The sequence below is a fragment of the Equus asinus genome, chromosome 6, assembly GCF_041296235.1.
Source record: "Equus asinus isolate D_3611 breed Donkey chromosome 6, EquAss-T2T_v2, whole genome shotgun sequence".
In the NCBI taxonomy this organism is placed as follows: Eukaryota; Metazoa; Chordata; class Mammalia; order Perissodactyla; family Equidae; genus Equus; species Equus asinus.
The window spans coordinates 81,772,973-81,798,982 of record NC_091795.1 but is presented as its reverse complement, the minus strand read 5'-3'; the positions used below and the strand labels follow the sequence as shown (position 1 = coordinate 81,798,982).

Below are 26,010 nucleotides of genomic sequence, written 5' to 3'. Positions count from 1 at the left end.
ACACGCTCTGCTTCAGTGGCCCAGGGTTTCGCTGGTTGGGATCCTAGGCCCGGACCTAACACTGCTCATCAGGCCATGCTGAGGTGGCATACCACACAGCACAACCAGAGGCACTCACAACTAGAATATACAACTATGTACTGGGGGGCTTTGGAGAGAAGAAAAAAAAAAAAGGGAAGAATGAACAAAAACTATTAAAAAAAAATCAAAGCAATAAACTATGTGTGAATGAGGAGAAAAACAAAAACAAACAAAGCCAAAACAAAACCAAACTCTTGTTACATTTAAGCCACTGAGATTTCTGAGTTGTTAGCAATCCTAACACCAGACTCCTTTCCCTCTTTCTTAGAGTCCGCCTCTCCCTCACTCCTCTTGCCTCCTCCCCTTATTATCTATCTCTTCCTTCCTCTCCTCTCCACTTTATTCTATGATTCCATTGCTTTCCTACCGGGAATAATAAATAACAATGTTTTATGTTCCTATTCTTAAACTAAAACACGGATAAATTTGGTTTTGGGGGAAAAAATGAGTAAATTTTTTGAATTAAACATTTCATTTTTCTCTTTTTAAAAAAAAGCCCTGAGGTAAATTAAAAATCAGCTTTAGCTTGTGTAAAAAATAGATGCTTTGAAAACCTTATTACGTTACATAAGCATATGGTGTTACCATTGAGCATAGGCCCTCAATTGATTTTCTTGTGCAGGTTTGAGGCTATCAGGAAAAATAAAAATAAACATAAACCTTCCCTAAACACCATGCAACAGGCATGCAGCTCAGAAAAACCAGAGCTCCCTCTGGAGTGGGCTCTGAACAGGAAATCACTTACAGCATAATCAGTCACTTAGTTTTCAACAGTAACTTTGTTACAAAGGCTACTGGAGCTGGAGCACCCAGAAGCCTGTTCAAGACTAAGGGACATCCAAAGTTACCAAAAGAACTACTCATTTTCATGCACAATCATTCATGACACAGTATATAGACCTGAGGTCACCCCCACCACCCTGAAAATTGTTTCAAGCAATTGAGGTCACTTTAGACACATAGCAGCAGAGAATGCAAGAGCAGGAAAATGCAATTGTAGCCTGGCTAATCATGCATATTTAAATAAACACAACAGATGTGTACTTTGAAAAAAAATTTAAGCTCTGGTTTCAAATAAGAACATGCTCTACTAGATAAACATGACATGGACTTTTAGGCCATTTTAAAACACCATGGAGAGCACTGCTGAGGGTTTTACACATAACCAATTCTGCAGAGATGAACTTGTGCAGGGAAGAGAGGAGAAAGTATATAACAGTTATATGAGGAAAAGAAGGACATGCAAAAGGAGCCAGAGTCAGGTGGAGAATTCTGAAGTTCACTTACTGCCTGCTTTTGCTCTTCCTCCTAGAGGTGTCGAAGATGAAAAGAAGGCAGAGGGAAAAAGGAGAGAGATTAATGCCCATCACCACAAACATTTGGAAGAAACGATAGAAGAATTGGGCAAACCAGGCCAGGCCCATGGGTTCAGAGATCAAAGGCCCTGATCACCATCAGAACATCATCCTCTGGACAGGGCAAAGGGTAGGCCTCTGCCCCACGCAATTCATTAAGTGCTAACTTCTAGAGTTGCAAGAAAAGAAGCTTAGAAACCAGCTGGGCCAACTTCCTCATTTATAGATGAAAAAGGCCTAGAGAGCCTGCTTGCCTAAGGTCACATAACTATTTAGGGTAAACTGAAAGCAGCAGCTCAACCATGACTCAAAAGCCCAATAATCATTGTATTTCACCATTCACAACATTCACACGTGTTTATATGCATTTCTCTAAGCCAGTGGTTCTCAAAGTGTGGAACACAGACCAGCAGCAGCAGCAGCATCACGTGGAAACTGTTGAGGCACAAATTTTGGGTCCCACCCCAGACGAAGTGAAACAAAACTCTTGGGTGGGGTGCAGTATGAGCCTTTCAGCTGATTCTGACGCCTGCTGGTTGGAGAACCAGTGCTCTAAGAACTTCCCAACAATCAGCAATTCCACCTGACCACAGATTCTCTTATTTAGTCCCCTCCCCTTCACTGCTTTTGGGCTGCTTTGCGTTTTTTTCCAAGGATCCACAGGCATCCCCATTCCTCCAATAAACTGGAAACTGCTTCAGGGCCCCTGAGAGGCCTTTCAAAAACGAGTTCTCGACCTCAGGTTTTCATTAATTCAATACAGCTTCATTTAGTACTTCTTATGCATAAAGCACTAGAAACACGAAGACAAGATATGGTCTCTGTCTTTCAGAGCCTTACAGTGATGGTGTGCAGTCAGCTATCAGAACGCACCACCAGGCACTGCAGAAAGCAGCACGATGAAGATGAGATAAACACTTCCGAGTTTCTCTCTCTTTGGCCCTTTGCTCCACAGCTACTCTGTTTTAATGAGTCTCTTCACTTCCTCTTTCTGTGCCTTATGAATAACCGTGGTCATGGAGCCTCCGCTTTTTGCCCCAAGTAGGCAAATCTAAAAGCTGTTGCAAAGGTTCTATTTAAATTGGACCCATCCGCACAGGCAGTCTTTACTGAACATGTGTGTAGGAAGTCTTAGGAATGGATGAGCACTTCTCAGTCTGCAGATCTGGGTGCAACGGTGAGAATGATTTCAGAAAAGCTAGGAAATTACAAAAGGGAGAAGGGAAGTAAAAATTTGGAGAAAGTAATTTTATTCCTGCAAGGGAGAGACATGGACTAGAAAGTACATGGGCACCAAGAAATCTCTTGAGGAGACTCCATCTCAGTGTAGGAAGATATTCTTCATAATCAAAGCCAGCTGCTAGATGCCTGACCAAACCTAAATGCACAGGAGCCCAGGCAAAGAGGGCCCTGAGCATCAGCTGAGTTACCCTGAAGAAGTCAGTGCCTTTTCACTTTTGTATCTGCATGCCTGGCTCCGGGTGGAAGGGTTAGAGTTTTGCAGGTGGGAAGCGATCACCCTTCCTAGCCAGGCTTCCCTGTGGGGCCTAACACTTTTCCTCCATTCACTAAGCAGGCAAACAGCCATGGAAGAGTTATTAAACAATTTAAAAATGTGTTTTTATCGCTAGCCCTAAGTGTTGAAATGGAAATTGAAATGGTAGGGGAGGGATGGGGCAATCCCGACAGGCTGAAATTGCATCTGAGGTCAAAAGACCAGGATGTAATTTCTTAGAACTGTTTCTAAGACACCTTCCTACTTCACTGTTCTCTTCAGGTTTGGTATTGGTTCAACAGAATAGGGAAATCTCAGAAAACGATGTTTCACGTTTGCACATTTGGTGACTCTGCTATAGTTTGTCCAAAGACATGAAATCATGATAAAGTGCGGTAGACACACGTGTCAGGGTAGGTGGGGAAGGTGGACAGGGCAGCGTTTTCAGGACTTGGAGACCTCCGATACGCAGGGAATGGGAGAGTGTGGACTCTGGCTAAGTGTTACTCAGGATGGTGTTGTATAATTTAAACTCACGAAAGTTATTCAGATCAAGCCTTAAAGGCTCTGTCAACACAGTAAATGGGTCAGATATAAGATCTTTAGAATCTTTTTGTTATTGATTAGTCAGCTGGGATCAGTACACATCGACTGACGACAAAGCATAGAAGCCAGCTTGATTTAAAGGCGGTAATAATACCTTACTCATAAAGTACAAATTTAGAACTGCTTATGTTAACTGAAAACATGGCAGACTCTTCCACATGGGGGATGTCTGGCTAGGTGGCCAAAGGAAGGCCACAGCCACTGTAGTCATCTCCATAAAAATTTACATTCAAAAGCTCATTTGCAAATAAGGCTGAAATTCAAAACTGCAGAATTCATCTGGCAAATGTGTTTCAAAAACAATATTGGAAAAATGGAAAATGAGGCAGAAAAATATTGGGAACATGATTTAGAAACTGAAACACCAACACATAACCATTTTCAGATTAAATAAGTTTGAGGCAGAGGTTATCCACATGTTCATTAATCAGGAAAAAAAATGTAAGAAAAAGATGCATGCTAAAACACGGATGCCTGAGTATCAGTCAATTACATCATTAAAAAAACCCCCAAAATTTGGGCTGGCCCCGTGGCCGAGTGGTTATGGTTGTGCGTGCTCCGCTTCAGCAGCCCAGGTTTGCAGGTTTGGATCCCAGGCGCAGACCTACTCCATTTATCAGCCACGCTGTGGAGGCATCCCACATACAAAATAGAGGAAGACTGGCACTGATGTTAGCTCAGGGCTAATCTTCCTCAAGCAGAAAAAAAAAGATGAAGATTGGCAACAGATGTTAGCTCAGGGTGACTCTTCCTCATTAAAAAAACCCAAAACCAACCAAACAAACAAAAACCCAACAATTAGAAGGTCCCTGATACTCCTTGGTGACAGAGACTGAATCTTATTCACCATTATACACCAAATACTTAAACATGACACTCAGGAACTCAATACTTCTTTGTTAAATAAGGACATGATTTTTACCCTGCTTTGTGTCTAAAAAAAGGATTTAAGATTTTTGTTGAATGAATTAATAAACAACAGTGACACTTCCTATATATGCTTCTTTAAATTACCATTTTCAGATAAATACACAAAGTATATGATATTTCACTGAAGCAAAATGAAAGAACTCCCCATGAAAACGGAAATTTACTGTGTGGTGTATTTTAATTTGTGAGTATCCCAGACCATGTGGCTTGATTATCCACTTGACTAACTGCTTACAGCTGTTTTATGAGAGAATTAAACGTTAGCAGACCGAACATCAAGGAAAGCAGGGGACACTCCTTTGAAATTAAAATTAGGATTCTTAAGGGCACTTTTATTATGGGTTGGTGAAGATATTTTTTTAATAGTAGGAAAACATCTTTGAAATTTTAATAGAAGTCAATAATTCCTATGTATGATCTTTCAGGAGTGCATATAATACACAAATTAAGATTATGCTGAATCCTCTAAGGTGGATACTAAAGGATGAGATTTCAACTGTGAATTCGAATCACTGGATAAAAAGACAACATTCCTGGTTTGTGTTCACAAATTCTTCCAGTCTGAAGGGCCTCAGGGTGTCAGGTAGGTGAATGACAAGGCATTTAAGAACCTGGCAGGGGATCCTGCAAAATGGGGAGGCAGGGTTCTGCTTATTTACTAAAATTGTAACTGTAAGACAACAGCTGGAAATACAAAGAAACTCCAGGTTTGGGATTAGAGTTCCAGCCATCAGCTCATTCTGCTTAGCCGTTGAATACAAGTGTCAGAGGTAAACGACAAGGCCCTGGTAATTCACGTGGGGCTCTGAGGCAGGAACTCGAAGGAACACGGAGGGCAAGCTAGCTGACGGGAAAGCCCACCGTGGTACTTAGGGGAAATGCACTCTGACTTCCCTTGAGTTTGCATAAACCTTTTGCCTTTTTCAAAAATCACCCTGGGGTACCTTCCCATCTACGTTTGAGTAATGTTTTGAGAGCATCTTTCTTAAAGGGAGGTTTGACACAGGCAAGCGGTGGGTGGATCCTCTACTATCTCCTGTCCTACAGGTAAACTAACCCCACCATGGCAGGACTTTTAAAGCCCCACGTGGCTCCAGATGTTACACAGGCCAAATGTGTTTAAGGACATCTCTGCTGTCTTGAGTGGGTGAATGGGTTGCTTAGCGGGATACCTGACAACTATTAGAGGGATCTGGGCCAGGTTTTATGCATAAGGTTTTCTTTAAACAAGATCCATTTAGACATAAGATATTTCTCACAAGAAATCCTGTTAACAGGGTTAATGCAGAAACATATCCATGCAAAAAACCCAAATATCCAGGGCCAAGCTGGAAAAATTCAGATCAAGGTTAAAGAAGTGATTGTCTTGAGCAAGTCAAAAGTCAGTTTAAAACACAAACACCACATTTACCCAAGTTGCTAATCCCACTAGCTTTGTTATTAAGGGACCGGTTTAGAATGCAGAAGTTGAAGAAAAGTCTCAACGTTGCTATTTTCTTGGACTCCACTCCTAGCCGAGATCCTTGTCCCTTTGGGCCTGGATGATTTCATGAGTCTCCTAATATCTTTTAGTTTCTCCTCTTTTTAACCTATTCTGCCTATTTCCCTAAACTATTGTTTTCAAAACCTTCAATGTCTCCCCTTTACCACAGGATTAAATCCAGCCCCTCAGCCTGGCTCTTATTTCCACTCTGGCTGAGAACTCTGCGTCATACTACAAAGTACGGTGGTTTCACATCATCGACAAAAATGTCCCCGGAATTAACAGCACGGACAAAGGTGCTCTGCTATTGCTGCTCCACAGCTGGCTAAATAGTGTGCAATGCCAGTAAAATTGTCCAGGTGAGGACATTTAAACGCCAAGCATGCCTTTCTCTGCTCTGGAGTGTAGGGGCTGTAATATATTTTTCAACAAAAATAGATAGTGAGACCTGAATTATTCCTGATTTATTCAAGCCCTAATATACAAAACCTAGAGCTAATAATGCTATTTTATTCCTCCTAATAGAGTTATTGATTAGGTTGGTTTGCCTCTGTAATACTTATTAAAATAAGACACCTAATATTTGTTAAATATTTAGGGAGAATATCTGAAAACTTGCCTTAAAAGAAACTTTAAATAGTTGAGAAATATTCATATATACATAGCTAATATCCTATTTCTAAACATTTTTATTTATTCATAAAAGCGACTATTCAAGGACATTACTCTAGTTCTAGTTATTAGTTTTTTTATAATCAGGCTTTACACTAATTTAGATGGCTTTTGTACCGAATTAGGCTAACTTTATGGAGGTTTACCTGAAAACCCGGTCCAGGTAGCACTATTTAAGCCTTTAGTCATATCCTGTTCCAACATCACAGGGGAGGCAGAAGCTGAACTGGTGGTGGAATACGAACGAGAACAGCTGGGCGGTGGGAGGAGGAGACCCGAGAGTTGGCCAGGGCTCTTACCTTCAGCAGCTTCATCAGCCCTTCCAGCTGGACCATCAGCTCCCGCCTGCTCTCCTGCAGTGCCGACATTCTCTGCTCCAGTTCATCTTTCCTTTGCCTATCCGACAGGAAAAGCCCATCAAAAATGAAACTTTGAAGATAAAGGGACCCTCAAAGAAGGGTCTAAAGCCAGGTGAAATGGGTCTTAGGTCTCATTCTGCTAATTACCAGTGTATGAGATGCTGAGCAAGTCATTTAAGCTCCAATACCCTATGTATAAAGTGGTCCTAATATCTCTTTTGCCCAACTTTCTTTATGTTCTGAGAATAGCATGCAAAAATGCTTTGGAAAGTATACATGGCCACAGAGAGAAAAAGTATTATTAATACCATTAAAGTGATTTTAAAAATTCTTCATCAGGAAGTTCAATACTTCACTTAGAAAAATACATAAAACCAGTCCAAATTTAAGTTAATAGTGGAGAAAATACACAAAAACTGCTCAGGGAAAATAGGGTTCAGTAGCCAGTGCTTCTAGCACCAGACATGAGGTTCAAGAAGTGTGACAGACGTCACGATGACTCTGTGTCTGAGAGAATTCACTTTTCCCCGAGGACGGATTTCACATCAACTCTAGCTCAGTATGTCCAAAACCAAACTTAAGACTTTCCTCCCCAAAGGATTCTCTTTTCCAATTTCTCTATCTCTGCCACTTTTTCCTCCATATGTCATAGCTGAAAAACTTAGCCCTTTCTGATACTTCCCTGTTTATATCCTACATTCAATCAGTCACCCAATTCAGATGATTCTCTCTTGGAAAGTTGTGTCTTTCTATTCCCACATCTCTCCCTTTATCCAAGTGCTCCTTACCTCACACATGCAATTGTCTCCTAGCTTGATTAATACTGATTTCATCTGTTATGGTGAGGAAAAAGCACTGGAATATAAATCAAGAAACTTGAGGCCCACCATTTACTCACTATGCAACCTCGGACAAGTCACTTAACCTGAGCCTCAATTTTCTTTTCTTTAAAATGGGACTGATAGCAAATAACAACAGCAATATTTTGAGGATCAAATAAGATAATGGATACGGAAGTGTTCTGTGAACTTTACAATGATGCTCAAAGGATCATTGTAAAGTGTTCATTTTGTCATCCTATGTAATAACGTCAACAACAGAATTTCTAGAATCACTGACTCTTGCCCTGCATGGTCTAGACCTCTGCTGTCCAGTATGGCAGCCACTGGCCACACGTGACTACTAAGCACTTGAAACGAGGCTAGTCTGAATTGAGATGTGGTGTAAGTGTAACATACACACTGGATATCAAAAACCTAGTGTGAAAGAATGAAAGTTAAATATCTCATTAATAATTTTTTAATGTTGAAACGATAATATTTTGGATACATCAGGTTAAGTAAAAGACAGCATTAAAATCAATGACACCTATTTCCTTTTGGTTTTTCAATGTGGTTGTTAGAAAACTTTTAATTACATACGGGGCTCACATTATATTTCTATCGGACAGCGCTGCTCCAGATCTCACCTACATTCCTGTCCTTAGTACCTCACCTCTTATTCCCTTTCATGTCTGGACCTCCAGCCAATGGTTTACTTTTCCCTAACCAGACCCCATCATTTTATGATTCATAGTTATTCTCCCCTCTCTTCCAAATGTTATTCACTCTAATGTCCATTCCAAATGTCATTCTTTCTAGGAAGCTGCTCCTGATTACTTCAGCAGGCATCAGGTCCTGCTTAATTAATCACTATAGCAACTGGTGCTTCTTGGGGCACTTAATTTATTTTACCTTACACTGCTGTCATTCCTACCACGATGCAAAATCCTTCAGTTCAGGGGATGAATCTTACTCATCTTCGCAAGTACTGAATGATAAAGAGAATATCACACATCCAGTATGTACTCAATTTATATCTAGTGAACGTAATAAAATCATTATCTGAAACCCTCCAAGGATTTCCATTGACCTATCACTTAAGGCTCTCCAGAATCTAGTCTCAATTATCTAACTAATGTCATCTCCTTTATCACTGGTACGCTAAAGATTGACTCAGTGGGTGACTGAAAACAAATCCTTAGCTCTAAGACTCCTTCCCATCTCTCAAATGTGTTCTACTTATTTAAGGGATCATGCTGAACCCTAGTTCCACTTCTAATCTGAAACGTTGTCCCACACTCCATCCAAATCAGACCTACTCGTCATGGTCTAGCTCAACTTACACCACCTCCATGGGTCTAACTGCTTCTAGCCTACATATATATTTTCTTCATATATTCATACATATATTTTCTTCCCTGAACTCCCAAGACTGGATGCAGTACTCTTTCTCTGTGCTGTGCACGACCAAATAATTGTAATGGTGGAGATGCATGAACTACAGCTAGCTATATGCAACAACAAGGAAGGATCTTAAGGAGTAACATTGAGGGGGGAAAAGTTCCAGGAGACAGAATATAATAACATTTCTATAAAGCGCAAAAAACAAAAGCAAAACTAAACACTTTATTATGTGGGAATACGCGTATATTAAGTAATACTGTTTAAAAAGCAAAGGAATGACAAACCAAATTCTGGATGAGGTCAGCTCTGTGGGGAAGGTGGAGACAAGGAGATGGGACAAGGGGGCACTTCTCCAGATGGTTCTAGCAACACGTGAGTCCTCAAGTAGAATGTGGGTTCATGGGTGCTCATTTTATCATTATGCTTCATATCTAACACATTTGTCATATATATTATTGTAACAAATATACCATTAAAATTAATAATAAAGGGGGAAAAGACAACCCCACTGGTCAGGATTCATAATCACTAATCCTAAGGATGAAATTCTCTATCTTGTTTTATTATTCTAGCTGAGTATTGACAGTTCCTGGATTCACATATATTGATCAAAACCAGAAGGGTGTCAGATACCTACAAATAAATGTTGCCCTTTATGTGTTTTTTGATAAACAAAAGTTCTTAATATTAATATAGACGAATTTACCAACTTCTTTTACAGTTAGTAATTCTGAGAGAATTATTTTCTATTCCAAAATCCTAAGGAAATTCTCCTACATTTCCTTCCAGAAGTTTTAAAGTTTGTCTCTATGTTTAATCCATCTGGTAGTGTTTTTTATATATCATGCGAGGTAGAGAGGCACTATTTTTGCCCATATGCATAACCATTTGATCCAGCACACTTATTAAATAGTCCTTATTTTTTCAGTGATGTAGCAGCTGCTTTTGAGATTAAATATTTTCTGATTTCTCAGGATTTAGACCTTCCTCAGACTTAAATTCCTGCTTTTACTGCCTTATGTGACATCCCCAGATCCAGCCCTTTGCCTACTAACTCTATGATATTTTTCAGATCCCTCCAGCTTAACTAAGCACTTAGCATTCCCAGTTCCAGCAACAGTTACACTCAAGTGTGACAGTTTTTTGCTCTTCCAGATACAAAATAGTCACTTGTGCCTGAGCTGTGGTGGAGAAAGAAAACAGTTGTATCTTATGCTGATAGCTCAGAGTTATACTCGTCTGAGACAGCACCATTTGTCTTCCCCTCCTTCCTAGTGTAACACCAACTGTGCTAATGTCCCAAATATGCAACAGTGGGCTGCACAGCAACCCAAATCTCAGCCCAACTAAATTTAGAAACTAAAATGAATTTTTAGGAGAATGGGAATCTCTATATCTCTAACGATTTTCTTCTGCACAGTTTAAATTCTTTATGACTTATTTATTGATATTATAAATCTACACAGGATCACCATTACAGAAAAACAATTATCTCCATTCTCTAGGAAAAGAAATCATAGTTGAGAAGTTAAATGATCTAAGCCAAAAGAAGAACTAAAAAAGGATATTCAGCTATGCAGAATCCCAGATGACAGCACGTTAAAAATCAACTGTGGAATGTCAGATGTTACAACCTAAACAGAAAGAACTCACTATTTGGAAATCTGGAGGTCTGGGGAGAATCAAGTCACTGACTCTTTCTAAGATTTATAGGAAAAAAGAGTCTAATAACTTTGATCACATCACTCTCGTGTTACACCCTTCTGGAAGAGTTCTCCTTGCCTCCAAAACAGCATCAGCGTGGGAACTGAGGCTGCTCTCTACCCTCACTCTGATCCCATGTCCTTGGTCTCTCGATCCTTCAGACAGTTTAGATTTATGTTGAAGTGGGAAGGCACCACAGCTGGTGCAAGGGATTCCCACGTGCTTTCATGTCGAGGAGGACGCGCACAAGAAGCACCCTTTTCCTTCAACAGAGTCCTGCTCTGACTATGAAGCACCAGGAGAGTATACTCATAGGTCAGAGAGAAGATTATTCCTCCCAAGAGCCTCTCAAGTCAGACTAATTAGCAAGATAAGAAGACTGCGTGTAGCACAATGGTCTTCTTAAAGCAATCACAAAAGTATAAACACTACTCCGCTTGTCATGGAGCTGGAGACTGGTGTTTACCTAGTTCTGTAATGAAGGCAGCACTTCTCAGACTGATTAATAAAGGAACCCAAACATCTGAAGCAGCAATGGAACGACTGGAAGGCTTTAGCTGTTGGTTCTCACATGACTAGTTATACCGATAAACAGATTCTATCCCACTAGTTTGGTTTCCTGAGACATAAATGTCTACTGCAGCAGATTACAATGTGGGGACAGTGGTGCAGTCTCCCTACTCACCTCAGCAGCCGCAGCTCTGCCAGCAACGTGGGGTTCTGCTGGGCCTTCTCAGGGGTGGGCTGGGAAGCCTGCTCATGCTCCAGACGGAGACGCTGAATCTCCTGCAGGATCTCTCTAGAGAGGATGGGTGAAAGGAAGATGGCCACACAGTGCTTCAGAGCTCGCTGTGTTTTTCCTGTTAAGTTTGCACTCTAGTAGTGCCGTCTCTATCAATCCTGTTCTGATTGTTCCAAATGACCAGGATATGAAATGGACTCCTTCTTAATACGGCTGCACTTGACATTTCCTCAATGAAACAATCCTTTGTGGTAGAAAAGTCATAAAAATACTCAAGAACTTGGAAAATCTCCACAAAATTAAAACAACAACTAGAATACTCTGTTCCTCTCTGGGGAAAGGAAAAGAGAACTCCATGCAACCTCCTAATGCAGGTCCTACGCTAACTGCCCCCAAGTCTTCCTCTGTCTCCCTTCTTCCCCTTGACCCCCCCGCCCCGAGTGATGATGGCTGCCATTTCTTCTACCTATGTCTGTTACATTACGTCCAATCTCTTTGTCCTGGTTTCTAGCTTTCAGTGTATGATGGTGTGTTGTCTGGTCTCCATGCCTTTAAATGGCTTTTTAGTGAGAGACTGAACAGTCACATGCAGCATAATGGGACAGAACAAGGTGACTAGATAGAGCAAAAGGCTCCTGGGAGTAGAGTGGAGAAAGGAATCTTGAGAGGGGAGCTGGTGGGTGGGAGAAAGAATCTACCTGAGAGCACATGAGCAGGGTTTTGCACTACCAAAAGGAACAGCATGCAGAGATATATAAATTAGTGTCCGGGGCATTTACTGGATTTGGTCTGGCCTATATTCACTGAGGTGGGATCTTCCTTTGTGGTCAAAAGCCCGCTAGTCTGCAAGGAAAATGAGAATCAGATACTCACGTGATAATCTTGGACTTTAGAAACTGGCTCGATCTCTGTATTCTTACCTGTTTTTGTTTTCCAGTTCTGCAATAAGCTGTCTTTGTTGTTTGTTGGCATCAAAGTTAAAGCTCAAGTCAGTGGGAGGTCGGGTCTACAGTGAGGAGAAAGAAAGTTTTTTTTCCTGATTAAAATACATCCAGAGTCCTAGACTGACTGTTTACTTTTTTAAAACAGATTTTTGAGGTATAATTTACATACCATAAAATCCACCCACTTTAAGCATACAATTCAATGAATCTTAGTAAATTTAAACAGTTGTGCAACCAATCACCACAGTCCAGTTTTAGAACATTTTCCATCACCACAAAAAATTCCCTTATGCCAGTTTATAGTCAACTGCCACTCCCATCCCCAACCACAGTACAGGCAACCACTGATCTACTTTCTGTCTATAGTTTGTCTTTTCTAGAAACTTCATAAAAATGGAATCATGCAACATGTAGTCTTTGTGTGATGTTTCCGAGGCTCATCCATGTTGCTCCATGAATCAGGAGTTCCTTCCTTTTCATTGCTGAATAGTATTCCATTGTTTACAGCTTTTGGCTATTACAAATGATGCTGCTATGAACTTTCACTTACAAGGCTTTGTGTTGATATGTGTTTTCACTTCTTTTGGGTAAGTACCTAGGAATGGAATTCCTGAGTTACATGGTAACTCTCAATTTGACATCTGGAGGAAGTGTCAAACCATTTTCCAAAGTGGCTGTACCATTTTACAATCCCACCAACAACGAATGAAGGTTCCAATTTCTCCACATCTTCATCAACACTTGTCATTTTCTTTTTGGTTTTAATCATTCTAGTGAGCACGAAGTAGTTAATTGTGGGTTTTAAAAAAAATTGAGATATAATGTATACCATAAAATCCAGGCTTTTAAAGTGTACAGTTCAGTGATTTCTACTACATTTAAGAGGTTGTGAGACCATCACCAGTATCCAAATCCAGACCAATTTCACCACCCCAAAAAGAAAACCCACACTCATTAGCAGTCACTTCCCATGCCCCTCCCTGACTCTGAAAACTGCTACAACTGCTAATCTACTTTCTGTCTCTATGGATTTGCCTACTCTGGATATTTCATATAAATAGAATCATACAATATGTGGTCTTTTACGTCTGGAGTCTTCCACTTAGCAAAATGTTTTCAGGGTTCATCCATGTTGTAGCTTGTATCAATACTTCGTTACTTTTTATAGCTGAATAATATTCCATTATATGGATACACAACATTTTGTTTATCCACTCAACAGTTGATGGACATTTGGGTTGTAGCCATTTTTTGGCTATTTTGAATAATGCTGCTATGAATATTTGTGGACAAGTTTTTTTGCAGAGATGTTTTCATTTCTCATGGGTATATACCTAGAGGTCAAATTGCTGGGTCATACAGTAACTGCCTTCCTGTTTTTCTAAGTGGCTGCACTATTTTACATTCCTACCAGCAATGAATGAGGATTCCATTTTTTCCATATCCTTGTCAACACTTGTTATTGTCCAACTTTTTGATCATAGTCATCCTAGTGGGTGTGAAGTGGTATCTCACTTGCATATCCCCAATGGCTAATACGTTTCACATGCTTATTGGCTATTTGTACACCTTCTCTGGCGAAATCACTTGTGGTTTTGATTTGCATATCCACTGATGTTTCTGACCCTTGTTATCTCCTTTAAGAATATGGAAGCCAATCAACACCAACTAGGAAAATGGATGAATAGGTGACGTTTCCCTTTTTTTGACTAACCAGAACGGAAGCTCTCAATGAAAGCTCTGCCGTGGCTGTGCTTCATTCTGCACATTCTTGGTTCAGCCCAAAACATGACCTATGATGAAGGACAAATCTTGTTTCCTGTCTAGAGGTTGAAGATGCAACAAGCAATTCTTTTCATATGGCATTTCCTAAACAAACAGGGGCAAAACTGCATAGAAAATCTGGGTGGGAGGCTTTTTACCAAATTACCAAATATTTTTCTTTCTTAAAAGGAAAAAAAGGGCGAGTTTTCTTCTTCCAGAGAAGAGCGGACCAGCAGCCAATTAAGCAAATTTTCTATACTCGATTCAGAGTCTTGTGAGAGTTTGAGTTGAGCCTCAGAGAAATGGCTTGCCTGAGACTGAACCTGCTATGAATAATAGATTTCCAATTCCTGAAAACTGGAGTTAAAACTAATGGCTCCTTATTTCAGTGGGACCAGGGAAAATTATCGCTGAGAAAATGAGCTCTGAAAGGAATCTGCTTCATATGATAGCAAACAAAAATCCTATAGCATTTCACTAGGAATTTCTAAACAATCTTTTCAGTTCTGAGTGTCTGACTGAAATGCTGAGGCATCTTTCAAACAGGAGGTTAATACAGGAATCAAGAGTATTAACAGCAATTTCTAATGAGGAAAGATTCTTTGGCACCAAGAAGCATTGTTACTCAAATGCAAGGAAGGGAGGGTGGAGGAAAATTCAAATCCTGAGGCAGCAGTTCTCCCTGACGCACCCGCACCCTCGCTGCTCTCCCTGGACGTCACAACAGGGAGAGCCCTCAGTCTAAGTGTAAATGATGGCTCATTTCACCCAATCCAACTTTAATCATAGTTAAGTGCATATTAACGGAGAAACTTAGGGTTTTATTTATTTACTATCTTAAATACCACAATGCTCCTTAAAAAAAAAAAAAAGAAAGCCAAGTATTCCCTCCTAAAATGCCTTCAGGACACTGAAGGGAAGAAGACAGACAGGGAATTATTAGTTCACAAAGACCTAGAATATTTTGGCCGGAAGAGACCTAAAGATGATTTCTTTCAAAAATTAAACAGTTCATTCATTCATTTATTTGACAAACATTCCCTGAGCACCTACTGTGTGCTAGGTTTTGTTCTAGGAACTAGGGATGCATTAGTGAATAAGACAGAGCCCCTACCCTCATGTAGTTCATATTATGCTGGTAGAGAAAGATAAGAACCTCCCCCCCCAAAAATATATACACACACACACACACACAAAAAACAGTAGTGATAAATGCGATGAAGAAGTAAAGGGTAATGAAACCGAGTGAGCTGAGACAGAAGACTTTTTACACGAGGTGGTTATGAAAGGGCTTTCAGAGACTCAGTGAAGTGAGGAAGCAAACCAGGTGAAGGCCTGAGGGACAAGTGTGCTGGGCAGAAGGGCAGAGGCCGAGGCCTGTGGTGCTCCAGCTTGGTTTGTTCAGGTCAGTGTTGATGGAGTGCAGTAGCTATGGTAAGAGTGGTACCCATAAGCTGGGAGATGAGGCTAGGGCCCAGATAACATGGGGCCTTTCAGCCACGGAGAAGAGTTTCCATTTCATTCTGAATGTGGTGTGAAGCCACTGCAGGGTTTTGACCAGGGAAATACAGAATCAATTCCAAATAATGTAGGTAAATACCCCACCCTCGAGGAAGTGTAGCCTAACTTCTCATTCCTTTAGTGTGGCCCGTCCACAGTGACGTCTTCAAAAGAAGACAGTGTGGAAAGGGAGGAAAAACTAACTTTATGTTGGAGAAACCAGACAAACACTCCTTTAGCCAGGTGATCAAGGTCAGCATCAACAGTGACAAATGATGTTGAGACTAAGTACCCTTGATACGATGTGAAAAAAACAGCACTTACCTCTTCTTTCTCAAAACCCATAACCCCAGTCTAATCATGAGAAAAACATAAGACGAATCTCAACTAAGGGACATTCTACCATTTTTGACTAGGACTCTTCAAAATTGTCAAGGTCATCAAAAATAAGGAAAGTCAGAGAAACTGTCACAGTGAAGAGGAGCCTAAGGAGACATGACAACTAAATGTACTGTGGTGTCCTGGACGGAATCCTGGAACAGAAAAAGGACATTAGGTAAAAACTAACGACATCTGAATAAAGTATGGGCTTTAGTAAATGTATCAATTATTGGCTCATTAATTGCAACAAACATGCCATACTAACGTAAGGTGTTAATAATAGAGGAAACTGAGTATGCGTTATATGGAAATTCCCTGTACTAGATTCACAATTTTTCTGTAAATCTAAAACTGTTTTATAATAAAAAGTGTATTAAAAACAAACAAACAACACTGCTTTGGCTACTGGAGTCGAGAATTTACTGTAGTGGAATAAGAACGGAAGTAGGTAGACCAGGTAGGAATCCTAGGTTTTGCTACTTATTTGCCACATAAACCCTGAGTTATTTTATTTTACTATATTTTATTTTACTATACTTTAATTTTCTTGTCTGCAAAATGGGAAATTTACGGAGAGAGGTGTGAAGAGGATCACTTTCTATTACCTTAGCATTCTCTTAGGTTTACTTAATCTCACAGAGCTCCATCATCTTTAATGAGATGGAGATGCATCTGAAAAGTACAGGATAAAAAAACAAAACCTCTTTGAGTAAAACTGGGCAAATGTTATAAAACCAAGGAAAGCTGACACAGTCAGCAAACTGTAATCTGGTAGTGTGCATTTCTGGAGCCTCCTAAAGGGAGACTGGAGGCTTCTCATCTGTATGAACTTGGCAGGATGAGTTCCAAAGAGACGAGCCTGACACCACCTAGACTTGCTCTGTATCCTGGGGGCAGTCCTCCCATCCCCGCAACCTCACCTCGACAAACCGGAGGGCTGTGGATTATTAACCTCTCTCTCTCAAAAACCCATGTTTTTAGGGTAGTGGTCCCCAAGCTACCTGTAAATCAGAAGGCTGGAAGTTTTCTTTTTCCTTTTTAAATAAAAATCAATGGATCCTAAATCTGAAGATTCTGATTCAGTAGGTCTGAGGCAAAGCCAAGGATCTATACATTTTTTAAATGCTTCACACATGATCATAATATGTAGCCACGTTTGACAACTATAATTTTAGAGGGGTTCTGAGTCATTAAATGTGTGCAAAACACCACATGGACTCTGTAGATCTTTTTTTTTTTTTTTAATCCAAGGAAGATTAGCCCTGAGCTAACATCTGCCAATCCTCCTCTTTTTGCTGAGGAAGACTGGCTCTCAGCTAACATCCATGCCCATCTTCCTCTACTTCATATGTGGAACGCCTACCACAGCATGGCTTGCCACTCGGTGCCATGTCCACACCTGGGATCCGAACTGGTGAACCCCGGGCCGCCAAAGTGGAACGTGCGCACTTAACTGCTGCGCCACCGGGCCGGCCCTGACACTGTTGATCTTTAATTCTAAGAAGCCACGAGGATATTTCTGGAATGGTGTGTGCCTGGGGCAGCTGACTCAATGACGAGGCTGTGAAGGTCAGGACTGGACTACCTGAAAAAAACCTTCTCAAAAAGTGTCAGTATTAGGTAGGACGACAATTCGGCGGTTTCCCCTTCATTTCACCTTTCTTCCAAGTTTTGCATCAGGAGTTTTAAATTTTTTCATAAGGAAAAGAAAAACTTTAAACATAAACAAACAAAAAATCAGCTGATTATATCGAATGCTGGTGATGTTTGTGATCAAATTATAAGAATTTGCTGTTATCACTATGATTTACCACACACTGTAATTTTTTAAAAAATAAAAAAGGAATTTAGGCACTTCAGGAACACAAATTAGCTCTCCTGGCTCATCTAAGCAACCTAGAATTTCTTAATTCAAGGGTCAGACTGAAGAGGTTTCAGTGGCCCTGTTTGCCCCCCAGGGAGACGGGATGGTTCTGACGCTGAAGCACCCTATAGGGTGTAATGCTGGCTGCTAATATGATTTCAGGGTCTTTCTTTGTGGAAGAAGGTTTTTGAAAAAAAAAAAAAAGTCAATACAAAGCCTATCTGGCAGGCTATAAATAAATTCTTTCAAGCACTACACCCACTTTATGCAAAGCACTTGTATCAGCGAGAGATCAGCGGATTAGAAATCTTCTGTTTAACAGAAATCTAGTCAAGAAGAATCCTTCCTGAGAGGCCCAATATTTACAAGATAACCACACTTTGGAAAATAAACGGAAGATGAAAGGGATCAGTATTTAGTCTCAAAACCATTCTAACAGTTATCGTTTTCACATGAATTAGAGAATTGGCATCAGAGACTATCAGATGTACACAGACTTATCTTGTTTGCAGTAAAGGAGCACTGTGATCTCCTTTTAGGGTCAAAGGGCTCTGGAGCTGTTACTTACAATATTTTTGAAGTACTATGTAAAGGCAACAAGACTATATAACGGTATTAAATATACCTAATTTTAAAAACTCAACCACAATGCTGTCCATCTCAACAAATCCAACTGATTTTATTTATAAATTTTAATTTCTAATTACCTCAAACAGCTGTGACTGATTGAGGCCACATGTAAGTTTTAACTAATTAAATGGAACTTTTCTGCCTTTTTCTCCGATTCTTTCCCCCCATCATATCCCATTTTATTAACCTTTAGAGTTGTGATGTTAGAGTTAGATGTATGACTTAATTCTTAAGGAAGATTCTCAAGGAAAAGATTTTGAAGTCTGAACAAACCCAAAGGAACAAATTATTATTTTTGGGGGTGGGGGGAGATTGTCCCTGAGCTAACATCTGTGCCAACCTTCCTCTATTTTGTATCTGGTATGCCACCACAGCATGGCTTGATGACTGCTGTGTAGGTCCTCACCCAGGATCCAAACCCTTGAATCCCAGGCCGCTGAAGAAGAGTGCGCAAACTTAACCACTATACCACCCAGCTGGCCCTGGAAAAAATTATTTTTGGGAGAAACAAAAGAGTCTTCATTGGCAGCTTTCATAACTCCATTTCCCTATGAGGAAATAAAGATAAATTGGTACGCATTTCTAAAATTAAAATACTATGTTTGTCGAATATGGTCCTGAGAGATCTGGGCTGTCTGTCCAGCCTAATTGCACTCCTGACCTGAGCTGTAACCACACAAGCCATCTTTCAGGTCCGAAACTTCCAACCATAGGGCCTTTACATATGTTGAAACCCCCCTGCTGGACACACATTCCATTTTCTTTGCCTGGTTAATGCTTACAAAGTCTGTTGTTTGGCTTCAGACCATTCCTTTTACTTTTGACAGTTTAGCTAGTTATTTTCAGTACATTAAAGATACTCAATTTTCTTTTTTCATAAAGAAAATTCTTAAAGTTTCATTACAAACATTGGCAGCACCAGATATAATCAGATGTTTTGTTTATTTATTTTTTAAGGAAAATTAGCCCTGAGCTAACATCCATGCCCATCTTCCTCTACTTTATATGTGGGACGCCTGCCACAGCATGGCTTGACAAGTGGTGCCATGTCCGCACCCAGGATCTGAACCAACGAATCCTAGGCCACCGAAGCAGAACATACAAACTTAACCACTGCGACATTGGGCCAGCCCCTTACGTATTTTTAAATAAAGTTTTGTTGTTTGTTTCTGAGAAAATTGTTCTATTCTTGTTGAGAAATCTATCAATTCTTTATAGGTAATATATCTTCTCTGGTTGCTTTTCAAGGATCTTGTCTTTGTATTCTGCAGTTTCACTATGATATATCTAGATGTGGAATTATTTTTACTTATTCAGTTTGGGACTGATTGCGGTTTCAATCTGAGGATTCATTTTGTGAATCAATTTTGGAAAGTTTTCAGCCATTAATTCTTCAAATATTTTCTCACCCTAATAGAAAAAAGAAAATAATTCTATTGGTTGGTTCTCTCTCTTTCACATCTGAAAACTTTGTTTCAAATTTTCTATCTTTCTGTGTTGTGTTTTGGGAAATTTTCTTTTCTTTTTTTTTTAGATCGGCGCCTGTGCTAACATCTGTTGCCAATCTTTTTTTTCTTCTTCTTCTCCTCAAAGCCCCCTGGTACATAGTTGTATATTATAGTTGTGAGTGCCTCTGGTTGTAGTATGTGGGATGCTGCCTCAACAGGGCCTGATGAGTGGCACCACATCCACGCCCAGGATCCAAACTGGTGAAACCCTAGGCCACCGAAGTGGAGCACGGGAACTTAACCACTTGGCCAAGGGGCCAGCCCCTGGAAATTTTCTTACACGTATTTCTCAGTTCACTAATTCTCTATGCAGTTGTGTCTAATCTGACATTTAACCCACTGTTTTTAATTTCAATAACTTTTGTTTTAAAAATGTTTAAGTTCTATTTGGTTTGTTTTCAACTCTGGTCTTTTTAGACAGTTTTTTCTTGCATGTGTTTTTAATTCCTTCTTTTAGGTCTTAAGAAATTTTAAACATATTTTATCTTTTTTTAAAGATTGGTGCCTGAGCTAACACCTGTGGCCAACCTTCCTCCCCCTCCCCCTCCTCCTTCTCCTCTCCCGCCCGCAACCAAAGTCCCCCAGTAGATAGTTGTGTATTCTAGTTGGGAGTGCCTCTGGTTGTGCTATGTGGGATGCCGCCTCAGCATGGCCTGACAAGTGGTGCCATGTCCACACCCAGGATCCGAACTGGTGAAACCCCTGGCTGCTGAAGTGGAGTACACAAACTAGCCATTCAGCCACGGGGCTGGCCCCGGCCCCCCTTTTTTTAAAATAGTTATTTTATAGCCAATAATTCTAATACCTAAAGTCACTGAGGTCCTAAAATTGCAGTGTCAGCTTAGGAGTTCATGTTTAGTTAGACTCTTCCTGTGGGAATACAGGCATATCTTGTTTTATTGTGCTTCTCAGGTATTGCATTTTTTACCAATTGAAGGTCTGTGGCAACCCTGAGCCAAGCAAGTCTATAGGAATTTTTCCAACAGCATTTGCTTGCTTCGTGTCACATTGCTTACTTCGTGTTACTCTGCAACACATTTTGGTAATTCTCACAATATTTCAAACTTTTTCATGATTATTATATTTGTTATGGTGATCTGTGATCAGTGATCTTTGATGTTACCATTGTAATTGTTTAGGGGCACCACAAACCAGGCCCATATGAGATAGTGAACTTAATCCATAAACGTGTCTTCTGACTGTTCCTCTGACCAGCTGTTCTCCTCTCTCTCTCCTTTTCTTCAGGCCTCCCTATTCCCTGAGACACAATATTGAAACTAGGCCAATTCATAATCCTGCAATGGCTTCTAAGTGTTCAAGTGAAGGACGGCTTGCACGTCTCTCACTTTAAACTGAAAGCTAGAAATGATTAAGCTTAGTGAGGAAGGCACGTTGAAGGCTGAGATATGCTGAAGGTTAGACCTCTTACAACACTTAGCCAAGTTGTAAATGCAAAGGAAAAGTTCTTGAAGGAAATTAAAAGTGCTACTCCAGTGAACACACGAATGATAAGAAAGTGAAACAGCCTTATTGCTGATATGGAGAAAGTTTTAGTGGTCTGGATAGAAGATCAAACCAGCCACAACATTCCCTTAAACTGAAACCTAATCCAGAGCAAGACTCTAATTTTCTTCTATTCTATGAAGGCTGAGAGAGGTGAGAAGCTGCAGAAGAAAAAGTCTGAAGTCAGCAGAGGTTGGTTCATTAAGTTTAACAAAGAAGCATCTCCATGACAAAAAAGTGCCAGGTGAGGGAGCAAGTGCTAATGTAGAATCTACAGCAAGTTATCTGACAGATCTAGCTGAGTAACGAAGGCGCTGCACCAAACAACAGATTTGCAATGTAGACGAAACAGCCTTATAATGGAAAAAGATGCCATCTAGGACTTTCAGAGCTGGAGAGAAGACAATGCCCGGTTTCAAAGGACAGGCTGGCTCTCGTTAGGGGCTAATGCAGCTGGTGACTTTAAGTTGAGGTCAATGCTCATTTACCATCCTGAAAACCCTAGGGCCCTTAAGAATTATGTTATATCTACTCTGCCTGTGCTCTGTAAATGGAACAACAAAGCCTGGATGACAGCACATCTGTTTACAACATGGTTCACTGAATGTTCTAAGCCTGTTGTTGAGACCTACTGCTCAGAAAAAAGATTCCTTTCAAAATATTACTGCTCATTGACAATGCACCTGGTCATCCAAGAGCTCTGATGGAGATATACAACAAGATTAGTGTTGTCTTCATACCTGCTACGCGACATCCATTCTGCAGTCCATGGATCAAGGAGTAATTTCAACTTTCAAGTCTTACTGTTTAAGAAATACATTTCGTAAGGCTATAGCTGCCATAGAGAGTGTTTCCTCTGATGGATCTGGGCAAAGTCAACTGAAAACCTTCTGGAAAGGATTCACAATTTTAGATGCCATTAGGAACATTCATGGGGCTGGCCCCGTGGCCGAGTGGTTAAGTTCTTGCGCTCTGCTTCGACGGCCCAGGGTTTAGCCAGTTCGAATCCTGGACGCAGACATGGCACTGCTCATCAAGCCATGCTGAGGCAGCATCCCACATGCCACAACTGGAAGGACCCACAACTAAAAATATACAACTATGTACTTGGGGGCTTTGGAGAGAAAAAAGGAAAAATAAAATCTTAAAAAAAAAAAATTCATAATTCATGGGAAGAGATCAAAATATCAACACTAACAGAAGCTTAGAAGAAGTTGATTCCAACCCTCATGGAAGGCTTTGAGGGGTTCAAGACCTCACTGGAGGAAGTAACTGCAGATGTGGTGGAAACAGCAAGAGAACTAGAATTAGAAGTGGAGTCTGAAGATGTGACTGAACTGTTGCAATCTCATGATAAAACTTGAATGGATGAGGAGTTGCTCCTTATAGATGAGCAAAGAAAGTGGTTTCTTGAGAAAGAATCTACTCCTGGTGAAGATGCTGTAAAGACTGTCGAAATGACAACAGGATTTAGAATTTTACATAAACTTAGTTGATAAAGCAGTGGCAGAGTATGAGAGGATTAACTCCAATTTTGAAAGAAGTTCTACTGTGGGTAAAACGCTATCAAACAGCTTCGCATGCTACAGAGAAATCGTTTGCGAAAGGAAGAGTCAATCAATGTGGCAAATTTCATTGTGTTATTTTAAGAAATTGCCACAGCCACCCCAACCTTCAGCAACCACCACCTAATCAGTCAGCAGCCATCAACGTTGAGGCAAGTCCCTCCACCAGCAAAGATTACAAATTGCTGAAGGCTCAGATGATGGTTAGCATTTTTTAGCAGAATTTTTAAATTAAAATACATACATTGTTTTTTTAGACACAATGCTATCGCACACTTAAGAGAGTGCAGTGTAGTGTAAACATAGCTTTTACGTGCACTAGGAAACCAAAAACTTCCCATGACTTGCTTTATTGCAATTTTTGCCTTACGGCAGTGGTCTGGAACTGAACCCACAATATCTGCGAGGTATACCTGAGCTGCTAGGCCTCAACTGAGAATGTTAACCTTAGGAAAGGATTTACATTTTGCTTCTGTTAGATGCATTCGGGTTAACTTTATGTTAAAATTTCACCTTGGTGTTTCTCAAACTATGAAGTAATGTAAATCCACCGAACACAAGTATAGACAGACCCAAGACAGTGAATTCCTAGGGGAATCCTCTTCTTCCACTGCAATAGAAGGAGACCCATGAGTCTTCCCATCTTACCTCTGTGTTAGCGGATGGCCATCTTCTACACCACACCTTCACCAGGTTATAATGCTTTCAGGACCTAGCTTTACGTGAGAGCTTCATTTCCAACTCTCCACTCTGCATATGCACAAAGTTTGCCCACTGCACCTCATGATAATTAGAGCCGAGGCCAGGAGTGGCAGCAACAGCAGCTCTTGGGTTGCTTCGGTTTTTAGTCCTTTTCAGTTCCCAGGAAGCTGAATTCTCTTCTACTTATTTTCAGATCCCAACTCAAGTAACACTTTCTCACAGAAGCCATCCCTCGTTCTTCAGGATAAGGGACCCGCTCTACATTTTCACAGCTTCCTATATTTTTCCTCCACTGAACTTAATTATTTGTAGTCATGTTTAATAGTGTGATTGTTTAATGCTTGTCTCTCTCACTAGATTGTTAGTTCCATCAGGGAAGGAATCATTTGTTTATCATAGTACCCAATATGGCACATCACAGAAACAAAACAAATATTTGCCAATGAATAAGACGAATGAGTGCATGGCAGCGAGAGGGGATGGATATTAATATGTATATAACTCTTCAAGGAAAGTAAAGGGTGGAAAACTGAACAGGAAAAAAGGAAACATTTTATTATGAATTATTTCAAAATTGCAGGAAACAGATGGAAAATCCCTGGGTAGCCACTTCCCAACACAACCAAACTCTTGCATATTCACCATTTTGGTTCCTTTTTACTTGAGATATAATGCTCAGATCTTAAGGATGCCATTCAGTTTTGACAAATGCATACACTCACGTAACTCATGCCTTTATTAAAATGCAGAATATTTTTATCAGTCCAGAAATTTTCTTCATCTCCCTTTAATATCTCCATTCCCAGAAACAGTCCCTGATCTGATTTCCATGACCATAAATTAGTTTTGCCTATTCTAGAATTTCATATACATGGAATCAAACAGTATGTATCTTTTTGTGTCTGGCCTCCTTCACTCATCATAATGTTTTTTATATAATCTATGTTGTTGCATGTATCAGTGTTCATTCCTTTTTTGTGTTAAATTCCCGTGTATGAACATACCACATTTGTTTACCTAATCTTGTGTTGATAAATCCCTGGGATGTTTCCAGCTAATATGATTTGAACTGCTATGAACATTCTTGTACAAAGCTCTTTCTGGACAGATGTTTCCATTTCTCCTGGACAAATATCTAGGAGTAGAATTCCTGGGTCTTAGGATGATGTTTCTCTCTTTAAGAAACTACCAAATAGTTTTCCAAAGTAGCTGTACCACGTACACGCCCACCAGCAATGTATGAGATTTCTGAGCCCTCCACATCCTCTCCAACACTTGCTGTTGTCAGTCTTTTTCATTTTAGCCATTCTAGTAGGTCATTACGGTTTGAACTGGCATTTTCCTGAGGATTAATGATATCAGCCACTCTTTTATGTGCTTATTGGCCATTTGTACATCGTCTTTTGTGAAGTGTCTGTCCAAGTCTTCACCATTTAAAAAATTTGGTTTGGGGCCAGCCCAGTGGTCAAGTAGTCAAGCTCGCGTGCTGTGCTTTGATGGCCCGGGGTTCATGGGTTCAGATCTTGGGTGCAAACCTATGCCACTCTTCAAGCCATGCTGTGGTGGTGTCCCACATACAAAACAGAGGAAGACTGGCACAGATGTTAGCTCAGGGCCAATCTTCCTCAAGCAAAAAGGGGAACATTGGCAACAGATGTTAGTTCAGGGCCAATCTTCCTCACACACACACACAAAAACTTGGTTTGTCTTTTTATTATTGAGGTGCAGGAATTCTTTATATATTTTGTCCTTTGTCAGACATGTGCTGTAAATATTTTCTTCCAGGTTGTGGTTTGTCTGCTTATTTTTTAATAATATCTTTTTTTTTGCTGAGGAAGAGTTGCTCTGAGCTAACATCTGTTGCCAATCTTCTTATTTTTGCTTGAAGGAGATTGTCCCTGAGCTAACATCTGTGCCAATCTTCCTCTATTTTGTACGTGGGTTACCACGTCAGCATGGCCACCAATGAGTGGTGTAGATCCACGCCTGGAAACTGA

At 40.3% G+C, this 26,010-nt stretch overlaps 1 protein-coding gene across 41 annotated transcripts in view; it reads right to left on the bottom strand.

The window, feature by feature from the left end:
• Positions 1-26,010, bottom strand: part of DTNB (dystrobrevin beta) — a 234,455-nt gene that overhangs the window by 30,177 nt on the left and 178,268 nt on the right. For 23 of the 41 annotated variants that reach the window (XM_070512459.1, XM_070512491.1, XM_070512488.1 and 20 more), the window contains 3 exons: positions 12,573-12,658; positions 11,596-11,709; positions 6,922-7,018 (listed from right to left, as the gene is read on the bottom strand). In XM_070512459.1, coding sequence (XP_070368560.1) covers positions 6,922-7,018; positions 11,596-11,709; positions 12,573-12,658 — 297 coding nt within the window. Of the gene's footprint in view, positions 1-1,368; positions 1,390-6,921; positions 7,019-11,595; positions 11,710-12,572; positions 12,659-26,010 lie in introns of all 41 variants that reach the window. The other 18 variants (XM_044772073.2, XM_044772079.2, XM_070512463.1 and 15 more) reach the window with 1 other exon arrangement.